Source organism: Alligator sinensis, unplaced genomic scaffold (genome assembly GCF_000455745.1).
Source record: "Alligator sinensis unplaced genomic scaffold, ASM45574v1 scaffold237_1, whole genome shotgun sequence".
In the NCBI taxonomy this organism is placed as follows: domain Eukaryota; kingdom Metazoa; phylum Chordata; order Crocodylia; family Alligatoridae; genus Alligator; species Alligator sinensis.
Window position 1 is genome coordinate 7769 of NW_005841849.1, and position 13528 is coordinate 21296.

Here is a 13528-nt window from a genome sequence, read left to right on the forward strand (position 1 = left end):
TTCCAGTAGCAATACGGAAATATCAGTGCTGTTGCACAAGGCACAGGGGAGGGCTCATCTGGTATGTTGTGTACAGTGCTGCCCACCATATTGTCAAGAAAGAGAAGCCCAAACTGGACCAGGTGCATTGAAGGGCTAGGGCTATCATGATGATCAGGGAACTGAGCATCAAAGACAAGAAGCTAGCACAGCTTGGCTTGTTTGGTCTAGCAAAACTGAAGGCTGCAAGGGTTTGATGTCCATTGGAGATATACATTGAAGAGGGGGGTGAGGAGGAGGACATGGACAGGGGACTAAGTTAAAACACCATGTCAATGCAAGAGCAGATGGTTATAAACTGGTTAGGATTAAATTTAGGCTGGAAACTAGCAAAAGGTTTCTATTAATCTGGGCTGCTCCAATAGGAGCAGTGAGGACAGAGTAATTTAGCTACTCTTAATATGAAGCACGATCAGTTTACCAAGGGGATTATATGAGCTGGCTGTCTGTGGTAGCAGGGGACTGATGTGGATGTTCCCAGTGACCCCTCCTAGATCTATACTTCTCACAGTACAGATGTGAGACATGGACAGAGCAGTCTATAGGGTGTTTAAGGAACTGTGCTGAAACTTTGGCTGTTCAAAGAAAAAAATGGGTATGCTTGATTTTGGTGAAGCAGCCTAGGGACTAAAAGATCACTTTAAACAGTTTGCTGTCTGTGGGCAGCTGTGCTTGACTTGTGCTCATCTATTTCCTTCTTGATGCAGGGCCTAGGGATGAGATGTTAGAATAGAAATAGAAAGTAACTTTCCAGTTTTGCTTCACTGGAAGAAGCAGCACTTAACAGGATGGATAAGCCACCTTTTTCCTGTATGTGGACATGTGCTTATTTGGAAATCCCTGAAGACAGATGCAAGGAATGAATAGAATGCAGGCATTTCTTTAGGGCTTGGGTTGCATTTCCTGCTAAGCCAAGCTGTTAAGCTGCGTGACCATCAGATCCACCCAGCAGTACTGCTGGGTAATTGCATTAGCTCTAACAAACCAAACACCTCCTGTCATCATATTCCTGACACATGTCTGCCATTCTCCCACTGAACCAGCAAATGACCCTTTAGTAATAAACTGTCTTACCCCAATAAAAATCTATGCATTTCCCTATTTGCTTGGTTTTCCCAGCTTGATTTTTACTCCCTCCTGCATCCATTCCCAGTCACTTTGTTGTGTGTCTCTCCTGCCCATCCCAGTACTGCCAGCATTATGTGCATGTCCCATCTGCACAATTCACCTGGATTGTCAGCACCCAAGTGTAAACATCTGGTTTGCCTTGGCTCAGCTCTCATTCACATTTCAGAGCCTTTTTCAGAATATACTGGAGCTGTTCCTCCTTCTCTGGTTCTGCATTCACTTGTGTGTGGCTCCTAATACTGCCCTGCTCTATGTATTCTTTTGCAGTGTGCTTTGGAAGGACTGGCCTATCCTTTCTTGGTCACCAACACAAAAGTGGCTTCAATTCACCAACCTAGTACCACAATTCCAGTGTCGGGCACACTAGACTTGTCTGCACCCTCACTTGCAGCTGTTGGTAAGTCAAGGATCCATCCTGTTCCAACTGGTGACATAGGTGTCAACATGAATTAGGTTTGGTGTTTTTTTTTTTGACAGAGATTATGATACAGGGTTAGAGTATGTGGAGAAATGAAATGTTTGTATTTCAATATGAAAAATCATATGTTCCTCAAGCATCTATGATATCCCCTAACTCTGCATATTGAGAACAAAACAGGTTATAAAAGAAACCAGATGAAGAAGGTAAAGGAATAGCCTTTTCTCAAAATAGCCATACATACAAGTGGGGAAAGACTCCAAAGCTTCAACCCTGATAACATGGCTGTTCTCCAAGGTGGAGGGTCTGGAGCTCAGAAGTTGGGAGGAAGTGGTCAGTGGCTGTATGCTGAGAGGCTGGCTGATCTGGTCTGTAGCCAGGTATAACTTGAAGCCCAGAGCCAATGGGGACACCAAGGGTAAGACCCTTCCCCCAGGCCTGAAAGAGGTTATCAGTGCAGTTCTTCAGGGGTAGACGTTGGAATGAATTGTGTTTCATGCTTTTATTAATGACCTTGTTACAAAAATGAGCATGTTGATGACGCTTGCTGATGAAACAAAGGTGGGAGGTATCTGGGCAGCAGAGAGTGGGGATATCATACACATGCAACTGGCTGACCTTGAGCACTGGAATCGTAGAAATAAGATGACATTCAGTAGTGCAAAGTGCAGGCCATGCACTTCAGGGCTACCTCTGAGACTGCCATGAGCTGGAGGCTTTTGAGTTAGAAGTGATAGAGGAACTGATCACAGAATAACTGACCCCCTTATGTGATGGGGCTGTAAAAGGGCAAATGAGAACCTAGCACAGATTATAAGAGGCATTTCCATTAAAGATCTGGTGACTGCATGGGACAATGTGAAATCTGGGACACTGTCTGCTGCAGGGAGTCAGTGGCTCATAAATGACCCATTATTCTTTAACTCACAGGTGTTAACAATCACCTGTAAAGTAATAATTAGTGTTAATGGTCATTCCCCTAATCAAGCTAACCTATTTTAGGGCAATTTTGTTGTCTACTGGGGCTTCCTATTTCACAGCTCCATCTGCTCTGCCTCCACAGCCTGCACCCAGGACGCTCATTTTAATTCTCACCAGCTGGCCAAGACTGGCCTCTGAAATGTAGGACTGCCCCAACCAAACCAGGACATATGGTCAACCTAATTAGAGAGAAACTATGATACAAGCCAAGTCCTTTGCCGGGTTAGGTTCCTTCCTTCTATCACTATGAAGGTGTGCTACCTAGTGGGGGGGTGTACAGGTTTCCCTCGCTTTATGCAGGTTCTGTATGTGCTAATTTGCTCTTATGCGATGACCCTTTTTATACCAAAAATTTGTTGTGTGTGAGGTAAATTCACTCTTATGCGATCGGTGTGCTGGAAGCCTGCAGTCAGCTGCATTGTGAGGTGCATTGTGAGAGTGGTGCGCACCAAAATACAGTCTCCTGTGTGGATCTGTGCTCCTCGCTCATTGTCTGCGACACGTATTTCTGTAGTTGCCATCCCCATTATGGCTTCTAAGCATCCCACTAGCTTATCTCTCTTATGGATGTTACCTTGCTTGTACCTCCTACCAGTGATGTGGAGTCTGACACTGAAGACCCTTCACCACCCTCTCTTCACACCAACTAAACATTTACCACCACCCTGTTCTTGTGTGTACTGTCTGCTGTTGGCAAGAACCAAAACTGTCTTGTAAAAGTGGTACCTGGGTGCACTGCTACCACCCAGGGCAGAGAACTAACTAGTTACACATCTGTATGGCCACAGCAGTCAGCAGTACAAGACCCCAGAGGTGCTCTAGCTGTTGGCTGCAGCTTTTATTGCAAAGGGCATCACTTCTTTGATCAACTGTGCAGGGCTACTGATGAGCTCCAGCTGATCAGAGAAGTGGTGCCCTCTAAAGAAAGAGCCACAGCAGACCACTGAGCAACCTACTTAATTGAGCAACCTACTGAATTCAGTAGGTTGCACACTGCCCAAATACAAATGATTTATATTCTTGCATATGATGCCAACATGCAAGGCAATGGTGAGGTTTCATCTGGAATGCTTTGTACCATTGTGGCCACGCATATTCAAGAAAGTTCAAGCCAGATGGGAATAGGTTAAGAGAAGGACTTCTAGAATAATCATGGAGATAGAGAGCAGATCATGTGAGAGGGGACTAAAGAGGTTGGCCGCCTTAGCCAAACTAATGGAGGCTAGGTGGGGAAGACTGGGAGGGGTAGGATTGTTGCTTATAAATACATTTGCGGGAGGAAGGGGGAGGGATGGGTGGGACACTAGAAAAGAAGTATTTTTCTTGTGAGTGGGAAGAGAATTATTTAACTAAAGACCAATGCTGGGACATGAACAAGTGATAATGAACTAAAATTTAGTTGGGTACTAGGGGTACTAGTTAAAGTTTTTGAATCATCTAAGTGTGTGGCTCTGGAACAGCCTCCCAACAGGAGCCATGAAGACAAAAAACATGTAGCTGCTTTTAAGATGGAGGTTGATCAGGTAACTAAGTGGTTCCCTGCAATGGCAGGGGGCTGGCCTTGAGTCTCCAGTGGCTTCTGCCAGTTCTGTGTTCATGTTGCAAGTGAGCAACATAAGAAGCTGAGGGAGCAGTTTGCAGGTTGTGTTCCAGGTATGGTGCTCCAACATCATCTGTGAAAGGTCAGGGGTGCATCATTTTGTGGAAGCAATCTGGAGAACAGGGTAGGCATAGTAGGCTTCTGTCTGTCTCACAGGACAAGAGAATAGTGGCATCAGCTCACTGAACATTTGCAAGTGTGGCTATAGAGACCAGTTCCTGAGTGACAGTCCCTTCCACATTTCTTGCATTTGCAGTTTGTATCAAACAATCCTGGATGTGGCATGGGGTTCTCCCTGAGGTGTCTTCTTTCCTAGGCATGTTGGGCTCTTCTTTCCTCAGAAGCCTTCATTCCACGCTTTATAGACTCTTTTCAAGTACTTTGATCTTCATCAATCTGCTTCCAGTGATTTGTCTCAATGTTCAGTGCCTTCATATCTCTCTTGCAAGCATCTCTGAACTGGAGGTAAGGATGCCCACATGGTCTTCTTCTTGTAAAGATTTCTCCATACGAGAGAACCTTAGGTATCTAGCCATCATCCATTCTCCACATATTACCAAGCCATCGAAGTCCATGCTGACTAAGAGAGTGGAGGCTTGGAATAGAGAACAAAAGGTTGCTTTAAACCAGGGGTCAAACACCAGGCTGTGGGCCAGATCCAGCCTGGGGACCCATGGGATTTAACCCACAGGGCTCTCCAGGGGTCCAGAAATTTGACAGCGGGGGAGTGGTGGTGATTGACACTGCCACTATTCCTCCACCATCAAATTTCCAAGTCCTGTGGCCAGATCATATGGCCGCATTTGCAGGTTGTCTGGGGCTGGGTCAGGAGGCCACATCTGGTGCATGTATGGGGCCAAAAGATTGTGCACAACTGCTTTAAACAGCTTGCGGTGTGGCTACAGGCAGCTGTGCTTGACTTGCAGCCAGCTGTTTTCTTCTTGATTCAGGTCCTCCTGATGAAATGTGCAGGACAAATAGAATGTGGCAACAGAAGGAAAAGAAAGTGAAACTCAAACTTTTATTTTTCAGTATCTTTCTTAGAAAAGGCAATATTTATGATAAATGGAACAGGAAGGTCTGATCAGGGTCATGCAAGTACGGATGTTGAAATCTGGAAATTCCCTACTGTTAGATATGTGCATCTTTTTGAGCAGGTCTCTTTCTCTGAGCTAATATTCTGTTTCCTGCTAAGCTCAGAAGTTTGGCTGTGTGATCTCCAGGGCCAGGCAGGTAGGGCTCAGTTTTGCAAAATGTTATACCTTTTACCACCAGAGAAAAGCTCTCTGGTACAATTTATTTGTTGCTCTGAACCAGGGGCGGACAAAATACAGCTCGTGGGCTGAATCTGGCATGCCAGTCCATTCTCTCCAGCCTGTGGGGCACCTAAAAAGTTTAGAAAATTGATATTTATCTGCTCCTGGCTGCCTGTCAAAGATGACAGGAGACTGGGGCAGTAGGACCTTCTGCTCCCAAGATGGCGACCAGGGTGTGGGGCCCCTGTTAACGGATGAGGCTATCCACATGGCCCTCAACAGCTTGCCAAAACTTGGTAAGTGTCCCTCCGCCCAAAATAATTGCCCGCCCCTTCTTTGAACCCATCTGGAAGTGACATGAGTTACAGTGATCCTCAAGACCCATCAGACGTTTGCTGTTGGGTCCTGGGGGTTGGGGGATACAGCTATGATTGGGAACTGCTGTGATTGCGAGCTGCAGCCACTTTCCCTTGGCTCCTCCACTTCCCCCTCCCAGCCCCAGCCCCGTCGTGGAGGGAGCTCAGTTTGCATTGGGGTGGGGTGGATAAGTGGAGGCAGTTAGCACAGGCCCCCCCATAGCTTGCAAAGATGAGAGCCTGCATTAAGTCACATCACAACACAGCCAGGAAAGGAAAGCATCTGGGACAGATCGGTAATGCACCAAAGCTCTGATGAGTCATTCTCAACCCAGGGATGCACTCCCACCGGGGCTTTGTCCAGGCTCAGCTATACTTTCCCTCCCCTTTGGCCCTCCTGGCTCCAGCAGAGACTGCAGGAGTCAAAGTACTACATGAGAAGCTGTTTTTGTAATACTTCCATCCCAACTAGAAATGGGAATAAAATGTTTTGGTAGCAATTCCAGCCAAGCTGTACAAGCCCTTGTCAAAGGCTGAACAACCATTGGAGAAGCATCTAAATCTCTTGAAGTTCTGAACCTTCTGAAATTCATTCATTGCAGTAAAGGTCTCTTTAATACACAGGAGAAATACAGTAATACACAGAAGTACAGAACACTTCTGCACCAAATTTATTTTATTTGTGGGAGACTGGTTCAGCTTATAGACAGAAAGACCAGTGTGAGTCTAGTTTTATAGATTACTATGTTAAGAAAACCAGAACTCACATTACCAAGTTGAGGATGCCATGGGTTTGCAATTAGTGTGCTGAATCAGACACTTATTGCATGAAAAAGAGGTGGATGTATGTGGGGATGAGCTATGTACATGAGGGTTAGAGTCAAGGAGGAATAACGTAGTCTTGGGCAGGACTAAGATTTTTTTAATTCCACCCCAAAGAAACCTTTCCTGTTCACAGGCTTCTCTTAACATTTGATTCTGCTCCTGATCACAGTTTAAATCTTGCTTCATTCTACCAGGGGCAGACGTGTAAATATGTAAACAGTCTGTTGTTACAGGCCATTTATTTTCCCTGTCTGCAAAAGTGACTTTTTCCAGCACCTTTGGTGTGCTGGCAGGTGCCAGTAGTCTGCTCTATGGCATGGCTCTAGGATAGAGTTCTATTAGGAATTATAGGAAGGGTCATTGGAATAGGGCTTAAGAAGTAGCATCACTACTAAAGAATTAACAAGAGGCGGAAATTAGTGACATTTGTCCTATCTATCGCTCAGTTTCCGTATCTATCTGTCAATCTACATTTGGTGGAAGGGAGGAATATTGCACAACTTGGGACCATCAGGAGGTGTACTGGAGCACTGACACTGAGCCTTGTCCTAATCACCCTGGTCTGCATGGCAGGAAGGATTTTCCTTATTTCTGAGACCACACGGGGATTGTGGTTTGCCTTGGAGCCACTGGCTTAGCACAGAACAAAAAATAAGCACTACATTTCTTGGCCTGGCATTCCCGTGCAGTTTCAAGGCAGGCAAAGCAAAATTCAATGTGACACTGACTGCACATGACATATTTGCATTGTTCCTTGTGCTCAATGAGGCGCCTGCAGGTGGGGCAAGCGCGAATGGATGGGCAGTCTTTTATTTCACTTCCTGGGAGAGCCTTCAGTTTGCAGTCTGCCAGGATGTCCAGAGACTGGTTCCTGCATCCGTCATTGGCACACTTCACGGAGGAAGTTCCACTGCCTTTCCAGGGCTTCAGGCACTGCCAGCAGAATTCAAACTGCTCCCCCTTCAGTGAAAGGCAGAGGATGCAGTGCACTCTGAGGTTTGTCAGATCCTTGCGTTCCACAAAGCTCTTGCATTTGGGACACTGGGAAGGAAACAAGAATTTCAGAAACGATGCCATGAACCAGCTCAGCCCCATTCATGGTCTGATCTCATATGTCAGATTCATGCATCAGCTCAACCCATGTGCTAGATCCAGCTGTGGAGTGACTGTGTACCAGCCCCACTCTAGTGTACAGGGCCACATCATCTGGCCTGTGGGTCTCCTTATGGGTCTGGACATTTGGCAGCAGGGGAGTGGCAGTTAATGCTGCCACTGCTCCCCCTCCACCAATTTCCAGACATGTGGGGAGACCTAGGGACCAGATGACACTGCCCCACAGATTGAGGGTTGGGTGGAGCCTTGCCTTCTTTCTGATTTTAAAAAAAAAAAAAAGATATTTTCTGAAATGCTTTTTTCTTTCTTTTTTTCTTTCTTTCTAAACTTAGTATTTATATATAATTACCAGAAGCATCATGTATTTGTTTGAGCTGACCCAGGGATGTGGATTGGGAGTATCCTCTGTTCCTAAGGGAGGGGAGGGAATATTGGCTCTTTAACTAAGGAGTGTTCTCATTAATGAGACAAGGTTCTTTGGGTAAATCTGATATCTTTTATTAGACCAACTCAATTAGTTGGAAAAAAATCTTCTTTGCAAACTTTTGGGCACAAACACCTTTGTCAGGCTGAAGAAGCATGTGCTGTTGATCTGTGATCTTAAAGAACTTGAATTCATGGCAGTAACAAAAAAAAAAATTTTAAGCAGCCTGAGTTCAAGATCCACCATGCTTTCAATTTAAAAAGAAGTTTATTTCCTTGTTTCCTATATGGAATGATCCTACGTGACTAGATCAATCCCATTGTCCAGCAAATAGGGCTGACAGAAGATCTGGATTTCTCCTATTAGGAGAATCCAGGGGAGTGTAAGAACAGGCAGTTCAAGTCACCTGCATGCAGAACCATGAGGGGTTAAGTTGTGACCCCTGGACTCCTACCCAGTTGCTGCTTGCCTCATTGCTCTGGCTGCAAGCGCAGTTGGAGTCTTCCTACCTGCGCCCCTGCCCTGCAGGTGGAGCTGTGTGATGCAGGGAATGGAGGTGAGGTTGGGGTTGTGTGGGCACAGGGGGCAGAGAGAGTGGGATTGCACATGCAGGTGCATGGTGCAGTGGAGGGGGATATCCATCAGCCTGGGGGAGCTCTGGCTTGTCCTGGTGCTGCCCACATGGGGTGGAGCCTGCACCAGTAGGACCTCCTACTGATATGCGGCCTCCTAACTGCCTAGAAGTTGCGCAGCCCTGCTTTATATTATGAAGGAAACAGGTTACCTCCAAATAGTCATGATTCTTTAAGCTTTACTCTCATGAAATGGTGCCATTAAGATCTGGAAATTTCTGGAAAACTGTCAGTTAGGGCTACCCAGAGGATTTCATTGTGGTACACAGTGGTCAGTCTGTGACATTAAGTGCAGAAGTACAACCCACCTGACTTAGCTCCTCTGTCTGACTCCCAGAGTCTTAGCTGTATGGAGATCTCTGAGGCAGATGGGAAGGTGGATGGAATATGGTGACTCTCAGGGAAGCAAGGTTGCTGGTAGGCTATCATTACTGTTGAGGGCTCCTGTGCATCTCTGCTCACGGGAGATCAGCAAGCAGGATGTTCCTTGTGGGGTGCGGGCCAGGGAACTGGAGAGAGAACTGTAAAACTGCTCTCCCAATCCGAGCACTGGAGAACGAGAGGCAACTTGAAGGAGTATTGTTAGTAAACGTGAGGTTTAAACTCTGCATTGCCTATTTCTCTGATGGGAATGTGTCTTCAGCTGGCATAGCATATGGCCTAAGTGATGGATATTCATGTTGCCAGATGCAAGGACTCCAAATTGATATGGAGAACATGTCTCTCTGGGATAAAGAACTTGTGACAAAGGACAGCATCAGTATGTAAGTATATTGCTGCTGCCTAAGCCATGCTGAAATAATCAGCCTGACCCTTTCTTGGCCTTAAGGATCTTCCAAATGTCGGAGTGAGGAGGTGCATCAGAAGAAATGCATAGAGCTAATTCTTGCTATAGTCCAGGAGTGGGCAAAATGTGGCCTGGGGGCTGGATGTGGCCCGCCAGGCCATTCTATCTGGCCTGCGGGCTGCCTGTCATGTGGCCCTCGATGGCTTGCCAAAACTCAGTAAGCTGCCCTCTGCCCAAAATAATTGCCCACCCCTGCTCTAGTCCAAGGGAAAAGAGCCTATCAGAAATTCCATACCTCTACTGCCTTAAAAAGAGTAAAGGGGGCTTTTTTCTCAATGTCTCTAGAGCAGTGATTCTTAGCCAGGGTGCCTTTTAAGCGTGCTGTGCAGTATTAGCAGTTATATGTGCAAACACCTGCACACAATTTACAAGATCAACCCAGCAACTTTGAATATGCCTCGATGATGTCTAAATCATTCCAACCTGCTGCAGTCTTTCTGAGGTCTTTGCAATGGAAGAATTGCTCTGTAGTCAAATGAGTGAAAGCTAAGACGTGGCCTTTTCTGAGGACTGCCTTGAGTCTAGAAAGGTTGAGAACCACTGGTCTAGAGGCAAAATGCATGTCATAGTTTCATAGTTGGTAGGGTCGGAAGGGACCTGAGCAGATCATCAAGTCTGACCCCCTGCCATGGCAGGAAAAAGTACTGGGGTCAAACGACCCCAGCAAGGTGTTCATCTAAGCAATGTCTAGCAATCTAGGCACTACTAAAGAGGTGGCTTATTCACTTCAGCCGTCATGCAGGCTGGTCTGGAACTGCTTTGCAGAGAGATTGTTTGTATAGTCTTCTCTCCTGCAAGAAGCCCACCAGTGCCAGTTTTGTGCTTATCCTTAAGGGGTGCTGGAGTATGCTCTGCCAGGCTTGTAACATGTTGCTGTGGTTTGGTTTGTGCATATCCTGGCATTGGTGAGAGGGAAGGAGAGAATTTTGTGGCTCAGTGAATGACTTGAGCTCCTGGTCATGCATGTGACCCGTGGCTTAGCTTCTTGTTGCAGAGACCCTGGGCTGTCTACTGCCTGGGAAGGCTCTGGAATGGGTTTAGTTTGGCATCACTGAGCATGTCTACATGAGACGCTGTGCTGCACAGTAGTCTAATTTGCTGCACAGTAAAGCATCACTGTGTAACTGCGATGAGCTACTGTGCAGAAAACAGGCTAATATGCAGTAAATCTACTACCTGCATTTACAGGTAGAAGATTTCCTGCACATTAGCTAATGTGCAGTAGGTGTAGGTGCTGACTGGGAGCAATTTGCAGAGGGTCCACTGCTCCCTGGCTAAGCCCTGATGTGGTGGGAGCTGTGCTGGCTGCAGGGACAGCTGTCTCCCCGCCACATGGGGATCAGGACCGTCCTGATCCCTACATGGCCAGGAGAGCTGGCCTCCTTCAAATGAGTTACTTAAATGATTCCAACAGGCTGTAAGATCATGCCAGTTGGGTACTCAGGACAGCTATAGTGCTTAGGTCCTGTTTAATGTGCAGCAGAATGTAAGCTCCTACAAAACAACTACAGAGAACAAAGTTGGTCACACGTGTGGAAGATGTAACCTTGCAAGATGTAAGAAACCTAAATCCTGTTCTCTTGGCACACACGCGTGCACGCGCTCTCTCTCTCTCTCTCTCTCTCTCTCTCTCATATTTTTTGTATTATAAAAAATATAAAAGGGCTTGAAAATAACCAATTGGGATGGAAATCTGTTCGATGTGCCACCGTAGTTACACTGCAGTCATGCAGACCAGCAGCTGCAAGCGCCTCAGCAAGAGTTGCTCAACTTTGCCATTACTTAGAAAGCGTCTGGATGAAAGAAAAAAGGTAGTGGAGTGGAAGAGGAGAGAAGTAACAGGGTTCAATACTCACCTCTTTGAAATCACAGTAATATTTAGCTGCAAATTCTGCAAGTTTTTTTTCAAAGTTTTCTTGCTCTTTTTCGGTTAGCGAAGCATTCCGCCGGACTTCCTGATAGGACCACTCTGCCCCACATTTCTTCCCATTAACATCAGCAGGGCAGTGAAACTTGAAGTAACCCTGGATATCAAGAAAGCAAAAATGTGAGATAAGAAGCAATATGCTATACTTGTGTAGGTACAAGCCAACCATTAAGGTCAAAGTTAAGGGTGTCTTAACTTGTATTAGAGGGCAGGGGAGGAGGAACAGGAATAAAGGACCATGTATGAGCCTTGGGGTATACCAGAGCGGACTTTGCAGTGAGGATGAAGGCCTGCTATTTACTTACAATGATCTGGAAGATGATTTTGTCCTGGGGCAAATGAAATAGTGAGGGCTCAAGAACGTATAAGCTTTAGAGCAGCATCAGCACATTGTATGTTTATCTGAAATGGATCCCCTAAACTTTGAGCTTCTTTTGTTACCGGAGAGAAGAGACAGGAAGAATACAGTACATATTCGTTTTGCATATTCCCCTTGGCTCTGGCCCCAGTATGCTAGCATGGCTCTTTCCTTCCTGGTAGCCAGCTTGTTTGGGTCACAGTTGGCCTTCTGCCTGCAAATGCTCTTTTCATTGGTTTCTCTCCCCCTACTCTCTCTTTTGGGATTTTAAACTTCCTGTGGGGCATTTTCTCATTAGCTAAATGACCACAGCTAGGCTACTTCAACAGGGCTGCTTGCTCTCATAGGCAGGGGGAGAAAAAATTTGAGGGGGCTGAATGTGCATGCACATGCCCCCCCAGCAGATAAGTTGGCAGGGGGAAGGGAAAGGGCTGGGGGGGAGGGAGTGGTGCTGTGTTAGGTCCTGCACAGTCGTGGCGGGGCATGCGGCAGAGCCACAGCTTATCTGGGGGGGCGCAGGGAGGGGGTGGCGGCTCCCGCTGCTTCATGCGCCTAGGAAGATCTGCACGGGGCAGAGCAGGCTGCCGCTGTATGCTGGAGCCAAGGCTGTGCTGGGCTCTTCCTGGCAAGGGCTGGGCTGCATTTGGGGTGGATGGTGGCGGTGCTGGGAGGGGGTTGGGGGGATATGGCAAATTTTGGGGTGACTGCAGCCCCCCCCATAGCCTCCTCCTAGGACCGCTGCCATTTGCCCCAAGAGCAGCCCAGTCCAGCCCCTGCCGGTAAGAGTCCAGCGCAGCTCTGCCCACAGCAGCAGCCTGCCCTGCCCCACGCAGATCTGGCAGCACGTGCCCGTCTTGCCTCCCGGGTGCACATAGCAGTGGGAGCCGTGCCCCCCCGGATGAGCCACTCTCAGTACAGTCCCACACCCTGCCCCGCCCTGCCCCGGCTGTGCAGCGCCTGCCCCTGCCCCCTCCCTAGCCCCAGTCCTAGCCCCACTCCCTCTCTCACCACTGCACCCACTCTCCTCCCCACCCCTGCTGCAGCCGCCAGCAGCCTGCAGCCAGGATGCCTTACAGCCCTACTGGTGCCCTGCGTTTGGGGGGGCTAAGCCACATTAGCCCCCGCCCCTTCTGCCAAATATGCTCTCTCAAAGTGTCAGATCACCCTGTTACAATGATTTAAATGACACTAAAAAGATCTCAGGGAGCTAAATAGAACAACTGAAGGCAGTTTTACTTCCTGACAGAACACTTTCATTATAGGAAATGACATGTCTGGAAGAAACAAATATATTGAATGTACAGCAAGGTCTTTGCAACTCCTTCCTGCTGTTACCTGATCTAAGAGACTTCGACACCAACCGGTTAAAGAGCCAGGATCTGCAGCATGTCCACAAGACATTTCCACTCTCAATATATCATCATCATCACCTAATGAGTAAAGAGCAAACAGGAGCTTACTTTAAGATTGTTGTTTGAAGGAAAGCTAGAAGGACCATGCGGGACCAGAGTGATGGTGATGTATGCTTATACCTGATTACCCAACAATTTTTTTTGTCCTCAGTTTTTGTTAATAAACTGAGTTTTTCAATTTTACCACCTGGAAGCTGCTTAATTTATGAAAG

The 13528-nt window shown here is 47.0% G+C and overlaps 1 protein-coding gene across 4 annotated transcripts in view; it reads right to left on the reverse strand.

Moving 5' to 3' along the window:
- Window positions 1-6684: 6684 nt before the first annotated feature.
- LOC112550970 (uncharacterized protein DDB_G0292642-like) overlaps window positions 6685-13528 on the reverse strand; it is an 8183-nt gene continuing 1339 nt past the window's right edge. The window contains exons 1-3 of one of the 4 annotated variants that reach the window (XM_025209146.1): window positions 13240-13444; window positions 11476-11643; window positions 6685-7644 (exon numbers count right to left, since the gene is read on the reverse strand). In XM_025209146.1, coding sequence (XP_025064931.1) covers window positions 7189-7644; window positions 11476-11643; window positions 13240-13305 — 690 coding nt within the window. In that variant the 5' untranslated portion in view covers window positions 13306-13444 and the 3' untranslated portion in view covers window positions 6685-7188. Of the gene's footprint in view, window positions 7645-9080; window positions 9340-11475; window positions 11644-13239; window positions 13445-13528 lie in introns of those variants that run through there. The other 3 variants (XR_003095062.1, XR_003095067.1, XM_025209148.1) reach the window with 3 other exon arrangements.